General features: G+C 38.7%; 7 protein-coding genes and 1 pseudogene across 8 annotated transcripts; 4 read left to right on the top strand and 4 right to left on the bottom strand.

Moving 5' to 3' along the window:
* LOC110761171 (pentatricopeptide repeat-containing protein At3g62890-like) lies at positions 1-2,672 on the top strand (annotated as a pseudogene).
* Positions 2,673-3,186: 514 nt separating this feature from the next.
* Positions 3,187-4,746, bottom strand: LOC110761240 (profilin). The gene is given in 4 exon segments (NM_001426266.1): positions 3,187-3,485; positions 3,586-3,728; positions 3,969-4,106; positions 4,501-4,746. Coding segments are annotated over 3 exon segments (396 nt in total). The 5' UTR covers positions 4,624-4,746; the 3' UTR covers positions 3,187-3,485; positions 3,586-3,593.
* Positions 4,747-5,764: 1,018 nt separating this feature from the next.
* On the top strand, positions 5,765-9,318 carry PFK6 (phosphofructokinase 6). Its single transcript, XM_021963734.2, has 12 exons — positions 5,765-5,996; positions 6,088-6,134; positions 6,230-6,269; positions 6,452-6,514; positions 6,612-6,749; positions 6,914-7,072; positions 7,198-7,251; positions 7,532-7,730; positions 7,884-8,149; positions 8,424-8,472; positions 8,576-8,730; positions 8,905-9,318. The coding sequence occupies exons 1-12, from the start codon at positions 5,868-5,870 to the stop codon at positions 9,106-9,108; spliced, it is 1,503 nt and encodes a 500-aa protein (XP_021819426.1). The 5' UTR covers positions 5,765-5,867; the 3' UTR covers positions 9,109-9,318.
* Positions 9,319-9,595: 277 nt separating this feature from the next.
* Positions 9,596-11,686, bottom strand: LOC148297987 (uncharacterized). Its single transcript, XM_088249293.1, has 5 exons — positions 11,524-11,686; positions 11,019-11,407; positions 10,842-10,934; positions 10,102-10,575; positions 9,596-9,601 (listed from the first exon to the last, which is right to left on the bottom strand). Exons 1-5 carry the CDS (start codon positions 11,684-11,686, stop codon positions 9,596-9,598), a joined length of 1,125 nt encoding a protein of 374 aa, XP_088105419.1.
* A 1,148-nt stretch (positions 11,687-12,834) lies between these two features.
* AUR1 (ataurora1) lies at positions 12,835-15,720 on the bottom strand. Its single transcript, XM_021963556.2, has 9 exons — positions 15,562-15,720; positions 15,085-15,201; positions 14,473-14,619; positions 14,267-14,362; positions 13,994-14,089; positions 13,807-13,903; positions 13,505-13,622; positions 13,221-13,293; positions 12,835-13,110 (listed from the first exon to the last, which is right to left on the bottom strand). The coding sequence occupies exons 1-9, from the start codon at positions 15,595-15,597 to the stop codon at positions 13,009-13,011; spliced, it is 882 nt and encodes a 293-aa protein (XP_021819248.1). The 5' UTR covers positions 15,598-15,720; the 3' UTR covers positions 12,835-13,008.
* A 1,921-nt stretch (positions 15,721-17,641) lies between these two features.
* Positions 17,642-18,019, top strand: LOC110761209 (oleosin Ara h 15.0101-like). Its single transcript, XM_021963633.1, has one exon. It carries the CDS (start codon positions 17,642-17,644, stop codon positions 18,017-18,019), a length of 378 nt encoding a protein of 125 aa, XP_021819325.1.
* Positions 18,020-19,614: 1,595 nt separating this feature from the next.
* Positions 19,615-19,980, top strand: LOC110761207 (oleosin Ara h 15.0101-like). The gene has a single exon (XM_021963632.1). The coding sequence runs from the start codon at positions 19,615-19,617 to the stop codon at positions 19,978-19,980; it is 366 nt and encodes a 121-aa protein (XP_021819324.1).
* A 186-nt stretch (positions 19,981-20,166) lies between these two features.
* Positions 20,167-22,235, bottom strand: LOC110761152 (uncharacterized). 2 transcript variants are annotated; one of them, XM_021963554.2, is made up of 6 exons: positions 21,859-22,235; positions 21,498-21,676; positions 21,254-21,392; positions 21,038-21,163; positions 20,852-20,942; positions 20,167-20,720 (listed from the first exon to the last, which is right to left on the bottom strand). In XM_021963554.2, exons 2-6 carry the CDS (start codon positions 21,584-21,586, stop codon positions 20,569-20,571), a joined length of 597 nt encoding a protein of 198 aa, XP_021819246.1. In that variant the 5' UTR covers positions 21,587-21,676; positions 21,859-22,235; the 3' UTR covers positions 20,167-20,568. The 2 variants fall into 2 exon arrangements, with proteins under 2 accessions (XP_021819246.1, XP_021819245.1); XM_021963553.2 differs by having other exon boundaries at positions 21,498-21,632; positions 21,859-22,228.

The raw sequence follows: 22,235 nt of genomic DNA, 5'->3' as shown, positions 1-22,235 counted from the left end.
TTGAACTCGTCTCTCCGAGGTCGTCTTCTCTGTAAAACATTGCGCAGAGTAACCGAGTCAGCGACTCAGCCGAACCCATCCTGGCTCTTCTTTACCCGCACAACCACCCCAAGCTCACTCACCTCCTCCTAAGATGCGCTGCCCAGCTTTCCATGCGCCACCTCTACCAAATCCAAGCCCAAGCGACCATCAACCCAGTACCCTCCATCGACCCAAACATCATCGCCGTCAAGCTCATCGGCGTCTGCGCCGACCACGCCAACATACGCCACGTGGCGCTCGTATTCAACCACTTCCTCACAGCCCCAAACATCTTCGTCTACAATGCCCTCCTCAAAGCCTTTGCTCAAAACAATGACTGGCAGCACACCATAGATTACTTCAATTGGCAACTGGGTTCGCCAAATGCTCCGGCCCCAGATGAGTACACGTTCACTTCTGTGCTCAAGGCCTGCGCTGGCCTTGCCCAAGTGACGGAGGGAGAGAAGGTTCACTGCTTTGTTGCTAAATACGTGTGTGAGGGTAATTTATCTGTCAGAAATTCGCTTACTGATTGTATTTCAAGGTGGGTAATTTCGGGATTGCCCAAAAGCTGTTTGATGAAATGGGTGTGAGGGATGTTGTTTCATGGAACACTTTGGTTTCGGGGTATTGCTTGAGCGGGCAGGTTGATAAGGCCAGGTGGGTGTTTGATGGGATGGCAGAGAAGACTTTGTTTTCTTGGTTGACTATGATCACTGCGTATGCGAAGTTCGGTGAGTTGGGGGAAGCTCACCGTCTTTTCGATGAGATGCCAGAGAGGAATGTGGTTTCATGGAATGCGATGATTGCCGGGTATGCGCAGAATGAGAAGTATGCTGAGGCCGTTGGTTTGTTTAGGCAAATGCAACAGTATGGATTGGCGCCAAATGATGTCACGCTTGTTAGTGTGTTGTCTGCTTGCGCTCATCATGGCGCACTTGACTTGGGGAAGTGGATTAATAGGTTTATAAGACAGCATGGGATGGAGTTGGGTTTGTTTTTAGGGAATGCATTGGCAGATATGTATGCCAAGTGTGGCTGCATAGCTGAGGCTAAGCTGGTTTTTGGAATGATGGATCAGAGGGATGTGATATCTTGGAGCATTATCGTTACTGGGTTGGCCATGAACGGCCATGCCGATGAAGCTTTCGGGTGTTTCAACAAAATGATTGAGCATGAGGTGAAGCCAAATGACATTACTTTCATGGGCTTATTGACAGCGTGCACTCATGTTGGCTTGGTCGACAGGGGGCTTGAGTATTTCGATATGATGGACAAAAGATATGGGATCTTCCCCAAGGTTGAGCATTATGGTTGTGTGGTTGATCTTCTCAGCCGCGCCGTCCGCCTTGTTGAAGCAGAAGATTTGATCAACTCCGTGCCTGTGAAGCCCAATGTTATAGTCTGGGGTGCATTGCTTGGTGGTTGTCGGATTTGTAAAGACACTGAGAGAGGCGAACGTGTTGTGCAGCACATTCTCGAGCTAGATTCCGATCATTCTGGAAGCTATGTCTATCTTGCCAATGTATATACTTCAATGGGTAGGCTGGATGATGCAGCAAACTGTAGGCTGAGGATGCGAGACAAAGGCGTAACGAAACCACCGGGCTGTAGTTGGATAGAGGTGGATAACATAGTCCATGAGTTCTTCATGGGAGACCTGTCCCATCCTCAGCTGGACAAGATATACTGGATGATTAGAGAACTAAGGAGGAAAATGAAGCTAGCTGGGTACAAACCGAAGACCGATCTGGTCCTCCATAATATTGATGAAGAAGAGAAAGAGGATACTCTGTCGGTTCATAGTCAGGGCCGGTCATGAGATTTTCAAGGCCCGGGCAACGCCAAAAATAGACCTTATATATATATACCACACAAGAAAAATCTATGTGAAAGTAGAATATTATAAAATGAGATCTACATAGTATCATTTATTTTATATATATCTCTATATAAGAAAGGATCGAAGACAAAAAAGAAAATGAGAGATGCATCTATGTGGTTTTTTATATATCTCTACATAATATTATAAAATGAGAGATGTATATAAAAGCATTGGAGTACTAAAAAGAAAAAGAAGCATTGAACTACTAAAAAGAACCTGCATACTTGAAGACCCTCAAAAAAGCATAAGGAAGGAAACACAATGCTGGGATTCGAACTTGGGAAGGACTTGAATTAAAAACCAAGCTTAACCAACACCGCTGGCATTACTTTATGTCAATAGGTCTTTTATTTTATTTATATAACCGTTAAATATGACCTGACAATGACAAAAAAATATTAATTTTGGGGCCCCCTTGAGTCAGGCCCAGGGCGGTCGCACTTCCTGCCCTGGCCCAGGGCCGGGCCTGTTCATAGTGAGAAGATGGCCATTGCATTTGGCCTTATCAGTACTAGTCCAGGAACCACCATCCGAATTGTGAAGAATTTGAGGGTTTGCAATGACTGCCATGATGCAACGAAAATAATCTCCAAAATCGTTGAGCGAGAGATTATCGTGTGAGACCGCAGTCGCTTCCATCATTTCAAAGATGGGAAGTGTTCTTGCAATGACCACTGGTAACAAGTACTAAGTAGGAACTATTGTAGCAAGGACAAATTCTGTAGAGTAAGGGATGCAGCAACAGATGTTTGTTCAATCTATTTGGATGACCAAGTATGAGATTTTGTTCTTATATAATTTACACCATTTTAAATCATGCGAGAAGAGAGATAGAGAGTAGGGGCACTAAAAGCTGGATGGCGAAGTATTTTTATGTTTATGGTTCTCCAATCATGAAGCCAATGACAAGTTTATGAAGTACAATTGCCTAAAACAACTTCTTAATTCGGATCGTTGTGAATATACCGAGCTTATTTCTGTAGCAGTACTAAGTTTATAAAACACACTTGCCTAAGCCTCACAATGGATGCATAGTATAACATGTATGAGAAGAAACGTTGATTAACATTTTTAATTTAAAACAGATTTTTATAAAAATTCGATTCCGACGGCCAAGAAAATTGCCTTTTTAACCTCCGGAAACCAAATTATGGCTGACATACACAAATTTGTAGGCCAAATTGTTTGGCACTTCTCCAAATTCCTCTCGTTATTTCAGTTAAATTGTGGAAATCCAGAAGCTTTCTCAATGAAAGGGAAGGCAAGCAAAAATGTTTAATGTCTTTCACCCAACTCGTGTTCTGATAGAACAAAACTACTTAGTACATAACCCGTTTCATTCATGGCATTCCAGAGATGACAACTCCAATTACATACGCTTTTCCAGGCAAAAGGAAGAAAATAACTTATGCGAAAATAATCGTAAAATTAAACCACTATCATTCACAAAGGCAATCCATATCCAGAGGTCCCAGAATGCAAAGATAAATGGTTCATACATATACCCATCACATCCCGAGCAGCAAGCAACAACTTTGTTTTCAAACCAAGTTCACCACAACTTCAAATAAAATAGTCACTACACACAAAAAGAGAGAGAAAAAAAATGTTAAATCCAGTTTGCCCATAAAAGTAAACTGCAAATTAGGGAGTGAAATTGGAAAAAATAATCAACTTACCGGAGCAATTACAGACCCTGCTCGATAAGGTAATCGCCAAGCCTTTCAACAATCATGTTGCACTGCCCTGGAGTCAAAGGCTCATCATATATACCAATGATGAGGGCCTGATTGGTCTTCTTAACAGTAATGCCACCAGAGCCCTAATATAATTTACACATTAAGTCAACAGAAATACATAGAATTATATAAAACAATCAAACATCAGAAGAAGCAGCATTATATCCTTTCCCATTTCCCACCATATTTTGACACAACGGCATGTAATATCTAAAATGATCATGACCAAGCAAGATGACAGCCATTAAACAAAGCACTTCTGTAAGATACATCATTTCTGAATTAAGCTAAATGCATTACATGTATAAGATGCTAAAGCTCACCTTCTTTCCTCGAATGACAGCACCGGCTTCACCTTGGATCACCATATATTTTGTCCCACCAAGGAATAACCCAGTTGGGGCAAGCGTTCCGGGTTGGTCGAAATCTTTCAGAATGGCAGCTATCTCTTCAGGCTTAAACTATATCACCGACCAAACAGGAATAAATTCAGCTCAAAAAATAGTGCACAGCATATACAAGAACAAACGCATCCATAATTAAACCAATCAATTTGTTCCAAAAATTTTAATTTACATTCTAATCGCAACATAATACAGTGAAAAATCAAGTATCTGATTCAAATCAACAACCGATTACTCCAATACTTAGATCAATAACCACAAAAATAGTTCTATTAAGTTCATCTATTTTTTTTCCCAATAAAAAGCATATGCATGGCGTTGATCAGATCACACACACAGATTGACCAAACAGTCACTGAACAAAGCTACTTTCAGAAATCGATCAGATCCAGAGGACGAAGTAAATCTAGAACTCAAACCACAACACAGACATGAAGGAAAGAGAGCGAACCGCAGGAAAGGTGGCGCTCTGAGACCAAACGCTGCCGTCTTGGCCGAGGATTGCCGCGGCGGTGAGGCGGTTGCCGTCAATATCGCACATCAAGTGGTCATCGACGTACTGCTGCCACGACATCGTTTCGTTGCTTCTGATTTCTTCTTCTTCTTCTTGCTTGCCTTGGCTGATCTTCTGCTCTGGCGGTGAGTGCTTTTTGGGGAGAGAGGGGAAGGTTCTAGAGGTGAAACGAAAATGGAAGGTGCGAAGATGGATGGAGAGATAATTGCTTGAAATAATATCTCGGTGCCTGCCTCATACTTTATTAAGAATTGTCGCAGTAGGATACACGTGGCGTGCGGTGAGTTGTCCGTTTTTATATATTTATTACTTTCTTTTCCTTACCAAATCTGTCAATGGGTCCATGCCTTTTCTTAGGGAAGAAGAGCTACGCATCCTTAGATCTATTGGTCCACTTAGGTCAGTGGGCTAAACTAATATAAACTTTGAAGTAATGAATTTGGGTCTTTAGAGAAAGCCCGCAACATTTGCATAGAATCCACACAAAACAAAACAAAAAAACAAAATTATTTTCTAAAACACTTGAGTTGAGTGAGTTGGGTTGAAATCTTGTATCTCAAGTTTTAATTCGAATTTAGAACATTTTTCAGAATTGAAGACAAAAGAGGAAAAAAAAAACCATATCCTTCAGCTCACTGCCACTACCATCACCACTGGTCGCTATCTATATCGACAAGTTTTAAAATTTCGTTACCTTAAAACTTTTTGGTCTCAACGAAAGTAATTTCACGAAGAAATTAATTTGTGTTGTCAACGCACTCTTCCCTGTTGACAAATTCACATGATGTTCTAGCTAGGAAACCCATGCGAAGGCCCATATTTTTATGGAGTAATTAAAAACCAGGGGCCAAAACCGACAATTACCAGTAATCAAAACAGGCCACCTGTTTTCGCGCAAAACCTCGTATGCGCCTCACAAAACCTCCGGCCCAAAAACAAAAGAAAATACCAAAAACACGTCGCCTTTGACGAGAGGCTTCCTTTATTCTACCGCCGCTAAATCCCGCCACCTGTTTTCACTTACCAGAACTGTATTCTTTCAAACTGTGCGGCTGATGTGGACCAGACATAAAAACTCAAAACACCCAACGACGTCGCTTTCCCCATATCACGTGTCCTCAACTTTTTTTACTATTTTACTACGCGTTCCAGGCCCTCGCGGGCCCAATCATTGCGGAGTATAAATACCCCTGCACCTTATCCAATTTACTAGCAGCCCCTCGTCCCCTGTCCGAGAACCGTACACTCCGATTTCGTTTCTGCTTCAATTGCTTTCAATCGCAGATTATTCTTCTGGTTTTGCTATGAGTGATCAGAAATCCGCAAAAGCAATGGGGCCTACTGGAAACTTGCAGATGAAGGTCGTGAAAGGCGATTTTGGTTATGTGCTCGAAGACGTGCCTCATCTCTGCGACTACTTGTCCGATCTTCCTGTAAAGTTTTTTTTCTTTCTGCATTTGCACTGTTAATATGATATTTTTCTGAATTTAATCGATTTTGAGGGTGTGTTTGGTTGTGTTGCAGACTTATCCCAATCCGTTGCAATTCAATCCGGCTTATTCAGTTGTAAAGTACGTACTAATTCTCGAGAAGAATGGTCTCTGCTTTTGCTTTGTTTAATCTCTCAATGCAATACAATGACTATTTATGATCTTACTTTTTTTAGGCAGTATTTTGTTAATGTGGACGATACCGTTGCTCAAAAGGTACTTGGCTTTTTTAAAATTTGATTTTTATTTAAAAGTATTTTCTTTTCAATAGAGGGTAGATCTCATTATTGTTAAATGCTGCAATTTTGATGAATTATCTGTAAATTTAGCACCTTTTGTTTTTTGGCCCTGGTTGTATATGTGAGCTTACAATGTGGTGGTTCCACTCTTTTTTTCAGATTGTTGTCCACACGGATAGTCCAAGAGGGACGCATTTTCGGCGAGCAGGACCACGCCAAAAGGTATGGAATTTAAGCTGTCTGAATGCTGCTGAAGTTATGGTACTAAGAAATGTGCATTGTATGTGGTAGTGACATGCATTCATGTGCGTTGGTTCAGGTGTATTTCGACTCGGATGAAGTTCATGCTTGTATTGTAACATGTGGTGGTTTGTGCCCTGGACTCAACACGGTGATCAGGGAAATTGTGTGTGGACTTAATCACATGTATGGCGTCAACAAAGTTCTTGGGATAGATGTGAGTGGTTATACTGACATATGCTTGGGGTTCAATATGTTTTGTGATGTAGAGAAAGGAAATGGTCTGATATTACTTCTGTGAAATAGATATGAGTGGGTTATGTTGACATTTCTTGAGGTTCAATATGTCTCGCTAACAAATTCTATATTGACATATATTAGGGAGGATACAAGGGTTTCTATGCCCGAAATACCATTGACTTAACACCCAAAGTTGTCAATGACATCCACAAACGTGGTGGTACTATCCTTGGTACATCACGAGGAGGACATGATACCTCAAAGATTGTTGACAGCATTCAGGATCGTGGAATTAATCAGGTAAGGATTAGTTTTTCTTAACTATTTTTCTGTATGATGTTAGCTATATATTGTAAATTCTAACATAATATCTCACAGCAAAGGCACACAGACGGGACTCTCATGGCTTGCTTTTTGTGAAACAGGTTTACATAATTGGAGGTGATGGAACTCAAAAAGGAGCAGCTGTCATCTATGAGGTAAAAATACTCTACACTAACTGATGAAAGTTTGATGCCTTAGCATAAAGGTGGGATTTGTTATATAATATATATATGCATTGCTAGATGTAGACCTTACAGTTTATTATGGAGGCCACCTTAAAGTTATAACTGAGGCCAATGCTAAAGGATCGTGGCTACTTTCTAGTTTTTTTGGACCCTACTAAAGAATAACTCCATGCCTAACTGTATCTGACTTGTCTTGATGAATTATATGTTACAGTTTCATTCTTAAAACAGTTTACTTCTCACTGTGCAGGAAATTAGACGGCGCGGCCTCAAAGTTTCTGTTGCAGGAATTCCTAAAACCATAGACAATGACATTCCGGTTATAGACAGATCCTTTGGCTTTGATACTGCGGTTGAGGAGGCTCAACGTGCCATTAATGCAGCTCATGTTGAAGCTGAAAGTATTGAGAATGGTATTGGTGTTGTGAAGCTAATGGGACGCTACAGCGGTAAAGATTCTCATTTTGTGTCTCCATTTTCTTGTTTCAATGCCACAAAAATACATTTTTTGGAACATAAATTACAACAGTTAATTTTTGTACTAGTTATGTTTGATACCAGCCTTGTACAGCTTTTGACTTAGACTGGATTTCTTGATGCAGGTTTCATAGCTATGTATGCTACACTTGCCAGCCGAGATGTGGACTGCTGTTTGATTCCGGAGTCCCCCTTCTATCTTGAAGGAAGAGGTGGACTTTTTGAGTACGTAGAAAAACGACTCAAAGAAAATGGGCATATGGTTATTGTGATAGCTGAGGGTGCGGGACAGGATCTTCTGTCAGAGAGCTTGCAATCCATGAACCAGCAGGATGCTTCAGGAAACAAACTACTTAAAGATGTTGGCCTATGGATTTCTCAGAGGATAAAGGTATCGCTTGCAACCTTCTCTCTCTGTTTTTTTTTTTCTTCACATCACATGAAGCTTTTCGTGTCCATGTAAGAATTTACTGTCATAAAAGTTCCCTTTCACTCTTCACGTGGGCGGAATAAGAATTGGAAATTGTATTATAATTTAAAAGCAGAGGAAATCGAACTCTGTTTCTCAATTTCCAATAAAAAATCTCATCTACGACTGGCAACTGAGAAGTTATATCTGTTTAAATTTCTTTTGTTTGGTTAACCATTGTTTGCTTATGTTTCAGAATCATTTTGGGAGACAACAAAAGATTTCCATCAATCTCAAGTATATAGGTCAGTGGCCCCAGATTTTCCTCCTTTAATGGTTTCTTTTCCTCATTAAAAAATTCACCAAAACAAGAAGCATTAGCATCTAACCGATTAAATTGTTTGCCAGATCCTACATACATGATCCGTGCTATTCCGAGCAATGCAGCTGATAATGTCTACTGCACGCTCCTTGCTCAAAGTGCTGTTCATGGAGCAATGGCGGGGTACACAGGCTTCATATGTGGGCCTGTCAATGGAAGACATTCTTATATTCCTTTTAATGTACGTTTTACATCCCTTACATAGTTATCCTTTATTTTACAAGTTATTTACATAGCTATCCATCAACTGCATCTTCTCTAATTTCATGCTAGATATCTTAAATTTAAATGATGCTCCGACAATTTGGAATTAAGACCGACCAGTAATTAATTTGTTTGATTTTTTTATATACAGCATATCACTGAGAAGCAAAACAAGGTTGTGATTACCGACAGGATGTGGGCACGACTTCTTTCTTCAACTAACCAGCCGAGCTTCTTGAACCCCAAAGACGTCATTGAAGTCCAAGAAGGGGAAGAGCCTCCAACTCAACTGCTAGAAGGGGAAAATTGTAAACATAGCAAGTTTGCAACTAAAGATATTCCTAGCATGACGTGAAAATACACGAGGCTCTCGCTTCTTTAGCACCGTAAGTTATGATCAGTGGTCAGATGTTATTGATATACCATCCCCAGATTGTGGATGAGGGAAACTCAAATTTTGACTTCTAGTATCTTTAGAGCATGATTGTTTTCTTGTATCGAAAGATTCTTTCTCAATTGAACAAGTTCTATGAAAACGATGTCGTATGCCGACTGTTTCTGCTTCCACAGATTTGCATACATGAGAACTGCGTTCTGTTGATATTTCATTCGACTTTTCTTTGCTATGCTTCGATTTCCAAAAGGGTAGGGATTTTAACACTCCCATGTTACTCCATGTTATTTTACTCTAAACTGAGTATTCTTATTCTTACACACTCAAATGGAAAGTGGAGTGTCAAAAATTAAGAGTTTTTCTATTTAAACTCCGCACTTGTTTTGTTCACCCCAACTTTAAATTCAAATTTTCACAATTTCTAAGAAAATCCCACTATCTTCCCAAATTACCCCTAAATACAAACCAACAGAGAAAAAAAACTCATCAACCTTACACCCCACACCCCACGCTCGAATCCTAAGATCTTCAAGTCCATCTTGCAATTTCATACCAGCATTTTGCAAGCATTATTGCATCATTATTCTTTTGCACTTTTTCTTTTTTTTTCTTTTTTTTTTTTTTTTTTTTTTTTGTAGAACAGGTTCTATAATTTTCAATGTAACATAGTGTGATAAATATTTTACAAGTAATAACTTACAAATGTAGTCGTTCTTCATCAAGAATTTTGTTCCTCTCTGGAAAATGGATTTGGCACATGGTATTTTGATGTATATTTTCTTATTCTATATTTTTTATTTTTTATTTTATCAAAGTGAGATAACTTCATTGAATCAACAATGTCATAGTACAAATGAAAACTGGACCTTAGTAATGTAACAAATGTGGCCTCATTAAAACCTTGCCTTTAAAAACCCCCAAATGGGGGAAAATCCGGTCAAGGAAAAAGAGTACCACTACATCACATCCAGCAGAAAATAATTTGTCACTAGCCAAAACATCATAAATCCATAAGGGACCATCCTCTAACCACACTTTGAAATCCTGAGTCAGAAGTGCCTGCTTAGCCAATAGATGAGCAACCTGATTACATTTCCGAGGAGCAAATTGACAGGAAATATGAGTAAAATGATTAAAAAGGCTCTTGACTTCATCGACTAAAACACCCTCTACCGACCAGCTGTCCTCAAAAGATTGAAGATTCATAATAATCTCCTTTGCATCCATTTCCAAAATGACAGAAAGATGTCCCAGTTGACGTGCAATCTGTAATCCCAAAATTGCTGCATAAAGTTCAGTAGCTTTAGGAGAAAACATGCCGTGAAGACCTTTATAGCCAGCCATCATTAAATCACCCATATTATCCCGTATCACAACTCCCAAACCCCTAAATCCAAACAGCAAATTGACAGCACCATCAACATTTATCTTCACAAAATTACCAGTAGGTGGAGACCAATGTCGAGTAAGATTATTTGCTGGAACACGAGATGGTAATAAAATAATAGCCCGTTGATATTCCAAAACAAGCTTTCGAGTGCGAGCCAAAAGACAGAGATGTGAAGTACTTCGGCCAAAATGTAAAAATCATTACGAGAGCTCCATAATCCCCAACTCAAAAAAACAAAGAAGACTAACTCGTCATTAGTCAAAACTGAGATAATATATCGGTATAACTCCTTAAAAGTACCAACCTGTAGGGGAATAGTCAAATCATGAATAGGCGAATGCTGCCAAACCTCTCTTGACAATCGACAAAAACAAAGAGCATGTATAACAGTTTCAGGCTGTTGAGAGCATCTAAAACAAAGTGAATCTAGAACAATTTGACGCTTAAAAAGGTTCACCTTACATGGAATAATGTCATGTACCGCTCTCCATAAGAACACCTTCAATTTATTTGGAACTCGCAAGGACCAGATAGATGACCATAACATATCCACAGAAATATCTGACCCACTTACATCTCCCTGCTGTCTCGAAATTAAACTTTGAGATAACCAATAACCACTTTTGACACTATATTTCCCATTCACAGCATAATGCCAAATTAGCCTATCTGAAGAGTTTGGTACCATAGAAATGGACAAAATAGCAGTAACTTCTTCTTCCCAAAAAATTGCAGAAAGTAACTCTAAATTCCAACAACCAGCTGAATCAACAGTAGCATCATCCCCAAAAAATGGAGGTGAAGAAGGCCGAAAAGAGGACGGCAGAGGCAGCCAAGGATCTCGATTAATTTTAATTGATGAACCATCACCTACTCTCCAACGAAGACCAGCAGTCAGTAATTCCCGACCCCAAATTAAGGATCTCCAAATAAGTGAAGGAGAATTCCCTAATGGAGCAGTCAAAAAATCTCCATTAGGAAATTACCTTCCACGATACACCTGCCCCACAAAAGAATTTGCATTGGTGAGAAGCCTCCAACCTTGTTTAGCCACCAAAGCCTGATTAAATTGTTCAAAATCTCTGAAACCCAAGCCACCAACTTTTTTGGTTTTACATAAGGAAGACCATTTGAGCCAATGAATCCCATGACGATTATGAGTTTTTCCCCACCAAAATCTCGCACACATAGCAGAGAGTTCTTTACATAGGCTTTTGGGTAATTGAAACACCCCCCATAGGATAAGAAGGAATAGCTTGGATTACAGATTTAATAAGAACTTCTTTACCAGCTTGTGAAAGAAGTTTTTCTTTCCACCCATTGAGACGATGCCAAACACGATCTTTAACAGATCGAAATAATTCTTTTCTTCCCCTACCAGCCAAAGTAGGCAAACCCAAATAAAACTCATGGCAAACCACCACCGGAATGAATAAAGAATCAGTCACTAGTTGTTGAAATTCCATAGAAGTATTAGGACTAAAAGACAAAGCTGACTTCTGAAAATTAATTACCTGACCTGTTACTTCTTCAAACACTTGAAAGATATTCTTCAATATGGGGCATACATCTGAAGTTTGCTCTAAAAATAATAAACTGTCATCTGCAAATAATAAATGCGTAATTGGAGGGCCATAACGACCAGCACAGACCCCAATTAAACTTCCATTCCTCTCAGCAAAACGAAGTAAACCAGAAAAGCCTTCAGCACAAAACAAGAAAAGATAAGGGGATAATGGACAGCCCTGACGTAATCCTCTCTGTGAGTTGAAATGACCAAAAGAATTGCAGTAAACACTACGTTTATATTATTGAGGGCATTATGTCAATTTAGGAGATAAATAAAAACAGCAAGCAGAAGTGTTGGGCTGTGGGCGGGGAAGAAATCTGTTAATAAAAGAAAGAGAGGGATAGAGAGGTGAGGAAGGAACGCAAAGTCAGGGGAATTTGTAATATCCACTCCCTCCCTATCCACCCATATTACTCTCACAATCCCAATTTAGGATTTGTGAAGAGAAGATGAGAGTGTAGTAGGTTTCTTGGATTGAAAGAGGAGTAATCTGGCAATAGTGTGCAGAGGAGTTTGTGTTTTTCTTAATATGAAGAGCGGTAAGGTGTGTGGATGACCGTTTTGTCTTTTTACTCTGGAGGTGTCAAAATCGCTACCATTTCCATAAATGTGCCCTGGCAGAAAATGGAAGGAAAATTTTCTTACATGTAGGAACTGAGGTCATGCATGAATGGGAATTTGAAAGTTTACCAGATGCAAACATGGGGAAACTAATACGAGTCACTGCTTAGCACGAAGAACAAAGAATTTTTATTAACAAACATTTTTTTTATGAATAGATTCATACAAGGAAGTATTACATCACAAAGTTGGCTGAGGCCGGCTAGATAAATTGTTCAGATGTTCATAGAAAATTAAATTCTACTGCCATTATCTCCTTCATTATATCTGGCTTGGCAAATTATATCCTATATACGCCAGAGGGCTCCGCGTTCTGAACAATCCATGGATGTTCTAGAAGCTTGTGCAATGGCAGGCGTTGAGAAGAGTCCTTCACAAGCATCTGCATTTAAAAAACAAAAAAATTCGGACATTACTAATAACCCTTTGTTTTGAAGCAACAATGAAATAGCAAATACTAGAACTGAGGTGCAAAAGCATGAGGACAAAAACCTGACTAATAAGGTCCTTTGCATGAGAAGAGACAATTGGTTTTGGAGGAAACTTTAGATCCACTTGAACAATCCTGTGAAGACAAATAGCAGAGCCATATTAGCCATGTCTAGAATTCCATACCTCCCATGAATCTTTTTTCATTCAGAGAAAACTCATATCATAAGATTATTGTTTTAATAAAAAGTACTTCATTCCATGTAGAATTCCTCATCACACATACAAGTTACGTGATAATAGAATCTATTTTGTGAACTTTAATCATTTTGCAGGTCACACTTTACCTTCTATATGTATCTGAATGCTCCTTGGCCTCAAAAGGCGGGACTCCATAGAGAAATTCATAGCACAGGACACCAAGGCTCCAGATATCCACACTAGCATCATGCTCTACGCTCTCCACTGTTTCACAATGTCAATAGTAGTAGTAAGATATAGTAGTAGTTGTGTTTTTGCAGAAGAATGCTATAAATGGTTTTTTTGTAAAATTTCTCTTGAACACAGCGGTATGAAATACATGTGAAGATGATCAGTTTGGATAGACACTGTTACGAAAGCAGGAGAATATTTAGGGTTGTTAACATACCCATCTCAGGAGGGAGGTAATCAAGAGTACCACACATGGTCCGCCTGCGGTTGAATGTATGCACTGACCACCCAAAATCTGCTATCTTGAGTTCACCCTGTCAAAGGAGATCCACATTGATTTGATAAAAACCAAATATGTATCCTTAAAAAATAAAAGATATAATAGCAAGGATGGCAATCCAAACCTGTGCACCAATTAGAAGGTTCTCTGGCTTGATATCTCTGTGAATTACGTGCTTTCCATGGCAGTATATAAGGGCCCGTGCCAACGATGCAACATACTGGCCATGCAAGATAAGTACACACATTAGAATTTTTAGTCAAAGTTCTCAAAAATAAATTACCTAAATTGGTTTTTGTCCCAAAAGAGTAGTCATTCTTGTTACTATAGGTGACATGGTAAATGGTATAAGCGCAAAAGAAACTGAATTAGGAGACACTACATAAAAACAACTTACAGTGGCAGAACGTCTTTCACTGAAGTATTTACACTTCTGAAGTTCCTTGTATAGTTCACCTTTGGCAGCATATTCTAAAATCAAATAAACTCGTTTCTGCAATAAATAAATTTCAAAATGAATGGTAAAACACCTGTGTTTCCACTGAGTAAGACAAGTTTAAGATGTTGAAATATTAGCAGCTTATGAGGCTATGAGCAATATACCTGATCGTAGAAGTACCCATAAAGGCGTAAGATATTGGGATGTCGAAGATGACTTTGTATTTCAACTTCCCGACGAAGCTGATGTTCAACCTGAGACTGTTGCAGCTGGCTCTTAAAGAGGACTTTAAGTGCCACAATGTGATTGCTCTGTTCCAGGAATAAAAAATCAAGTTAGGTGCACAATTGAAAGTAGGCAAACAAAGAGACACCATTTAAATTCCACTTCATTTGATAAGAATGCATATTATAAACCAAAATTTCTCATTCTGTCTCACACACATTCACTCTTCATCTTCTTTCCATTTTTTTTTAAAGTTAATAGAATATCGGCACTCCGGACTACATAAGTATAATTAAGCCACAAAAACTGGCAGTTCTATTTGTGGTCCATAAAACATGTTTTTCAAAATTTTATTTTCTTCTTCATTTCAATCTTCGCAGATCAAGAATGAAACCCAAGTCGACAGCTATAGAATATTAATTCCTTGACTACACAAACCCCACAAGAAAACCCCACGAATGCTAGTACCAAAAATAATTGAAATAGCGGCTAAAGAAAGCCAAAATTTACAAAATGCATGGCCATAAAGGAGAAGAAAAAGAAGAACATACCCGTTTCTCTCTTGCCAAATAGACGTGACCAAACTTTCCTCGGCCAAGAGGCTTTCCAATGTCGAAGTCATTGAGCGTCCATCTTCTTGTCTCCGTCGCTGAAACCTCCGAAGAAGCCTGATGAAAGAAAACCCATATTTAAAAATCCTCATAGAACCTAAATATATAAACATTCACCAATTAGCACTTTAAACCCTATTGAAGCTAATTAACCTACACCTCGAGCCCTAAATTTCCAATCAGAAAACCCTACAGTCAGAGGCTCGAATTCGAATTTTGATAATGCGATCTCAAAATTCACATATACCCAAAGAAACCATTATCTTCATCATCAAGAAAAACTATTAAACATCTCATCTTCAGAGAAAAACAAAAGAACCGAAAATAAATTAAAACCCTAGCATTTGAATTTGGGGACTCAAGATCCCAACGGCTACAAAAAAATTGAAACTTGAAAGGTTTTTCTTTCAATCTGACCTTCTCTTGGGCTTGGTTCTCCGCAGCGATCGCCATGAGAGAGAGAAGAGAGAGAAAGCGAGAGAGATAGAGAGAGAAAAAGAGAGAGAGGGGCGTAAGATTGAAGGAAAGCGAAGGCTAAAGATGGGGCTTGAATAAGCACTTCGCAACGGTCGAATTCTGAGTTGTCGCCACGTGCTCCCTCCCGCTCTGGCCTTGTCTAAATATTTTCAAAATTTAGGGGGTATATGTCTGTTGCCGGGTAGATTTACCAATTTTTGAGTCTCGTGGGGCCCACGAGATCGACGGTAGTAAGCGCAGGTGATTTTACCTGGTTTCTTTATTTGGATGAGGAGCGTCCTCGGGGATGTTTAATATGAGCAGCGCTAATATCATCGAGACATCAAAGTCACAGCCGCGACAACATCCCCAGTCATTGCCAGCTGGCCCTGGATTCAGTTCACACAACGATACTGAAATACGGCCATGCTGTATAATTTGTCCACTTAATTAATATAATTTAGATTTCTCCACCATATAACATCAATAAATATCTATTTATATTATAATACATGAATAAATTATATCACGTAGTCATACTCTTGTACCACACTATAATTACACTCAACAGGAATACGTCGATAGATGTATTCCTGACAGCAACCGGTCTTGTTTTCTTCGGCGGTTGCGGCGTGGTGGTTGTAACAACGTTAACATTGATGTATAATTACGTATCCAATTAAGCTTTTAAAAGACTTTAAAAGTTTATGTCTATTCAATTAAGATTTTAAAAGAATTTGTAAAAGTTTGGGTGTATTCAATTCATATTTATATTGACTTTCAAAAAATATATTGAAATCTAGGTGTATTCAAAAAGTTATTTATTTTGAAAGAATTAATGAGTTGTTTGATTTTATTAGAATTTAAAGTGGTAAGTATAAATACCAAAGGTCATGACAAATTTTATGTCAATCCTAGAAACTTTGAACGTGCTCTATGTTTTCCATAATCTTTGAATGTGTGTGCTTGTCTGAGGTAAAAAAAATATATTCTCTTCTTTTTCTATGTATGTTTTCATATATATATGATCTTCTTGCAATTCATATATCGTGTGTGTTTTTATTGTTGTACCCTCATGTGTGCTTGTCAAGCGGAGGTAAAAAGTCTCTTCTCTTCCCTTCTTGCAATCGTATGGTGTGCAATTTTATTTTGTTATGTTATTTTTCCTTTGTTGTTGTACATCATATATAATTTAGTCAAACTCTATTTGGAATATATTAAACTTTATAAATTTTATAACTTTATTGAACTTTTTTAAAATCTTAATTGAATACACCCTCCTAAATCACTTGGTGTGAGGTTCCAACTTAACTTATAAAATTCTATCACAAAAGTCGTATCTTAGGGTTTTATCTGTATAGTGTGAGAGATTTTATTGCAAAAGACTTTGGTGCTATTTGATACATGGCAAAAAGTCAATTTTTGTTCTATGTAAATTTTGTCCCTATGGTTTTAATTTTGGCAATTTAACTCATGTGTAGTTTAATTGTATTGCAATTTAAGGACACATTTAAATTTCCGTCCAATTTCTTGACAAATGATATTTCGGACAGAATTTTGGATGGATTCAAGAATCAAATACTAAATTGGCAAAATTAAAACTAGAGAGACTAAAAGGAGAAAGACCAACAAGCTACATAGACTAAAAGTGACTTTTAACCTTGATATATTATATTTTATTGTATTTACACTTCTCGTGCTCTTTGAGCAACTAATGCCGTACAGAACAGAGGTAACAGAAGCAAGTAATTGACAGCAGTTGCAGTGAGAGCTACAGAAGCTCGCGGTAAATCCATCAACAGGAGCAACCACCTCATCAAAAACGATTGATTTTTGAAGTTCAGATTCAGAAAGTGCCAGAAACAAGAACTGCCACGTAAAGCATTCATTCTAGTGCCACTTAGCACATATGCATGTTTCCCATTTTTAAACGCAAAACTCATGCAACCCACCACGTGCCACGCCACATCTCCGTCATCACATGATCACATCTATATATCACCGCCTCCTGCAGCACTGACTCTTTGTATCACTGATCACTATGGCTGATCAATCAAGACACGTCACCCTGAAGCTCCAGGACCACGACCAGCCAGCAGCCCCACCATCCTCCCTACGCCTGACTGGCAAGTTCTTGACAGCAGGCGCAGCTGGGACAACCCTTTTAGTCCTGTCCGGGTTAACGTTAACCGGGACAGTGATGGCCCTGATCATGGCCACCCCAGTACTGGTGGTGTTTAGTCCAATCCTAGTCCCGGCTGGGATAGTCGTGTTCCTGACAGCAGCCGGCCTTGTTTTCTCTGGCGGGTGCGGCGTAGCGGCAGTAACAACGTTGACATTGATGTACAAGTACATATCTAGCTACGTGGCTACAAAGAAAAGAGCTTACCTGTATGGGCAGTACTTCTGCCCTTTTTGAATTTCAGGGTTGGTTTATGTATCGAGAAAATAAACTATCCTGTTGGTTTGGTGTTTTAGCTTTTTGTTGATGAAAATAAAAACTCCTTTGATTTCTGCTTGTCATAGCCCTGCTATGTACGCATGTCTTTGGTTCATTTGCAAGTTGATGGTCAATTCCCAGAGAAGTTGCTCTTAATGAACTGTATCTGTACTTCTAAAACACTGATGATCATATACTAAATTTGAGTGAAAATATTAAGAAGCGTTTCAAGCATTTTGATCAGCCGAAAACTAGATTTATAATAAAACAGTAACTTCGGCGCAAGACCATGTTTCTGAGGATCTATACTTACATCAAAGCAAAAGCAGACTAGAATGTGCAAATTGGGTAAGTTGTGTTGTTTGGATACTCAATTTTTTTAAAATTTAAGGACATTTCTTATTGAGAGGGGTATATACTAAAAAACATTACAAGAATACTAAACACCCCTAAAAAACATTACAAGGATACTAAACTCAAATATACTAAAAAACATTACAAGAATACTAAACACCCCTAAAAAACATTACAAGGATACTAAACTCAAAAACATTACAAGGATACTAAACTAAAAAACAAATAGGAGTATATACTAAAAAAACATTACAAGTTATTCAAAACTCGACTTTGTTTTAAAGGATTTCAATTTGCTCAGGGTTCTGGACAGTAACTTCACTTGACCTATTAACATGGTGATTTATATGTATCTACATTAATGTTTTTTAGTATATACCCCTATTTGAGTATCCTTGTAATGTTTTTTAGTATATACCTCTCTCTGAATTCGAGTCAAATTTTAATAAGTTTTGAAGCCCTAATGAAACCTATGTGACGCTTTTACAAAAAATATTTTGAAGAAAGGATACTAAACTCAAAAACATTACAAACATACTAGGACTCGAATTTAAAGAGGGGTATATACTAAAAAACATTACAAGGATACTAAACTCAAAAACATTACAAGGATACTAGGACTCAAATTCAAAATTTGTTTGGAGAGCAATTGCTCCAAATCCTCATTAATCTTATAAACACTACACGGATGCAACATTACCCGGAGCAATTGCTCCAAATCCTCATTAGTCTTATAAACACCACATGCTAGGACTCTATGCTAGAAACATTATACGAATGCTAGCCCATAAGCTTACCTGGAGCAATTGCTCCAAAGCAATTATTCCATTTGCCGGATAAACTAAATTTAAACAATAACCACAAGTCGTTTTCATTGATATTAGGCTTTCTGGACAATCCATAAGCTTACCTGGGAGCAATTGCTCCAAAGCAGTTATTCCATTTGCCGGATAAACTAAATTTAAACAAGTCGTTTTCATTGATATTAGGCTTTCTGGACAACCTAGTTGCAGAGGAAAACAGAACAGCCACCTCATCAACACATGGTGGTCTCCTTGTTGCTCACAAATTGCCACGCAAAAAATTCACTTCTTTTGACATGTTTCCAGTTCACAAAACTCAATCCCATGCAACCCGCCACGTACCACACGACATCACGTTTTATAAACCCATAATTTCCACAGCATCCACAGGGTCTCACAGAGATTTCTTGATCAAACATGGCGAATCAATCAAAAGAAATTACCCAGAACCTCTACGGCCGGTCAGCTCCACCCTCACACCAAACAGTCAAGCTCTTGACCGCAGCCACAGTTGGTGCCACGCTGTTATTCTTGTACGGGTTAACTCTGACCGGGACGGTGATTGCCCTGATCATGGCTACCCCTGTCCTGTTGCTGTTTAGTCCAATTCTAGTCCCGGCTGGATTAGTCATGCTCCTCATAGCAGCCGGATTTGTTTTCTCCGGCTGTTGTGGCATGGCAGCAATGACGGTGATCGCCTGGTTATATAACTATGTATCTAACTATGCGGCTGCGAAGCAAAGGGCTAATGCGTACGGGCAGTTCGTGATGCTTGATATATAGAAATGGTGAGCGTGAGTTGGTTTATGGAGGAGTGCAAATTGTCAAATGTGGTTGGTGTTTTTGTTTGCTTGTGAAGCTAATATTTGTTCTGCTATAAATCCCCTAACAATTCACCATTCTCAAATCACATTACATTCATTGATTGATGTGGAAGACAAACAAAAATAGACAAGTAAAATGGAAAACTTAGAGGAAAGAATGTGCTAATCCATATATCTACATCTGCTCAAGTGATTTCATTGCCTGAGTACATTAACAAATTTGAAATAATGTGCTCATCTGTCTACAGTTGCAAGATCCAATTCGCAAAGGAAAATTAAAAAGCATAAAATTTTGATGCTAATAGGACTTTATCTCATCTACTCTTCTTTGAGAGAACAAGCAAAAAGAGAAACTAGAAAACGCACCATTCGAATTGCAAGCCAATAATGGTCAGGTCAATGCCCAGAAGTTGCTTCAAAATGTACTGCGGGACCAAACTGAAATCTTAGATACTCCAATGCCTCAATTGGTCTAAAATGGAGCTGCCGTGATCATACTGAAATAACCAAAACTTGATGAAGCCAACCACTTTTATGAGTCAGATATTCAAGAATCTTTAGAAGCATTTTGATCCACTGGCCGTAACAGAAAGGGTGGAAGAAATGCTGGGATGGTGAACGCCAAAACCAAGCACACCAACACAAAACCTACAACCCACCAAGCTTTGTACGGAATTCCCAATAGTAGTTCATCACAAACTGCCACCAACATGTAAGAGATAAGCTTTGTTATACAAACAAATTGCAATGTGCCTAGCATTACACAGCAAAAATTATAGTAAAAAATACATTTTAATTTCTCATGCCAAATTTGATTGATATTACATTACCTATATTGAAAATGATGTGTTCCCTCTCCTGCACATTTGGTATTGCAACAACTCCTTCTGGCTCCACACTCACCAACACATACATGCCACCCTAAGTAGTCAGCAGAGTCCAAAACTCACTGGGCATCTCATGAAATTCAAATTAATGAAACTAAGTATTCAAAGATTCAGCAGCAAAAATCGAACCTGATCGTTCGAGCCAAGACTTTCAGTCTTGAAAATCAGCTTTTCTGTATTTAGTAATCTTCTGTTCCCAGTCAGTGCAGATTCCAAGTCCCCTCTCTTGAGTTGTATGGAAAATCTAGCAGGTATCTGTGAACACACAAATGCAAGTTAAGGAACCCATAAAGGTATTGCTGAGCAACATAAAGAAACTCCATTGAAAGTTTTAGAAACACATACAGAAGCTGGATACGATATCTTCACTTCATACCACGTATCAGGCTTCAGTCCTTGAAGCTGGTAAAGGCGTGAACCCATTTTTAGTGGCAGAGTTTCCTTCCACAGCTCTTCACCAACATTCAAAACTTTGCCGTCTGTCCTGTAAAAGGGTGCAGAGTAGTGAATTGGGTTTAAGGCAATGTGCCCAGAGATTAACATCAAAGCAGAAAAATGTGCAAAATGGGTTTCATTTGGATATACTAACGTGTTCCCATGGCTTGAATTTGAGCAGCTGATAACGATGCAGATGATGTAGAGTGTGATCATAAGACTACGAGTACGCATTTGACGCATTGTGGTTGTGGACGAATGTGGCACGCTGCTTTCTTACTTCTTCAACCTAACCAATCACAAGTACACATTTTAGTGGATTTGTTTCTTCACCTGCACATTTCATCAAATACTTGGTGGGTAATAAAAACTGCAGAGCAATCAAGTGAACAACTTTATTTTCAGCGAGGGTGTTGAAGATTTGGATTTATGAAATAATACAAACCCTTCAGTCTTTTGAATCAATTCAAAACATGAACGACTAGTCGTTTTGCATGTAGGCTAGTTTTCATTACCTTTCTCAGGCTTTCTCGGCAACCAAACAGACCAATAATCGATCAACGGTTGCAATAACAGCTACAGAAACTCGCAATGCCCGAGTCCATATTTTCTCAGGAATCTATCAGTGAGCTATCAGCACAACAAAAAACGAATGATCCAAACAGCAAAAAACTCGTAAAAGGAAATAACAAAAGCTTGACAGAAAAACGAGATCTAAAAGATTATAAACGGTGTCACGTTTAAACGCCGCGTTTTAGTCCTTCTTGCTTGATAAAACCGCTAAAACGACGCGCAGTGTTTTGGCGTTTTAATCGTTTTCCTAATGAAATCTCCCTCGCTTAATAACAGCAAGTGAGCTACAAACAATTTCTTGTTTTCAATTTCTAAAGGG

The sequence above is a fragment of the Prunus avium genome, chromosome 1, assembly GCF_965620075.1.
Source record: "Prunus avium chromosome 1, drPruAviu1.hap1.1, whole genome shotgun sequence".
Lineage (NCBI taxonomy): Eukaryota > Viridiplantae > Streptophyta > Magnoliopsida > Rosales > Rosaceae > Prunus > Prunus avium.
Note: the sequence above shows the minus strand (reverse complement) of the source record. Positions and strands in the feature narration are given on the sequence as shown.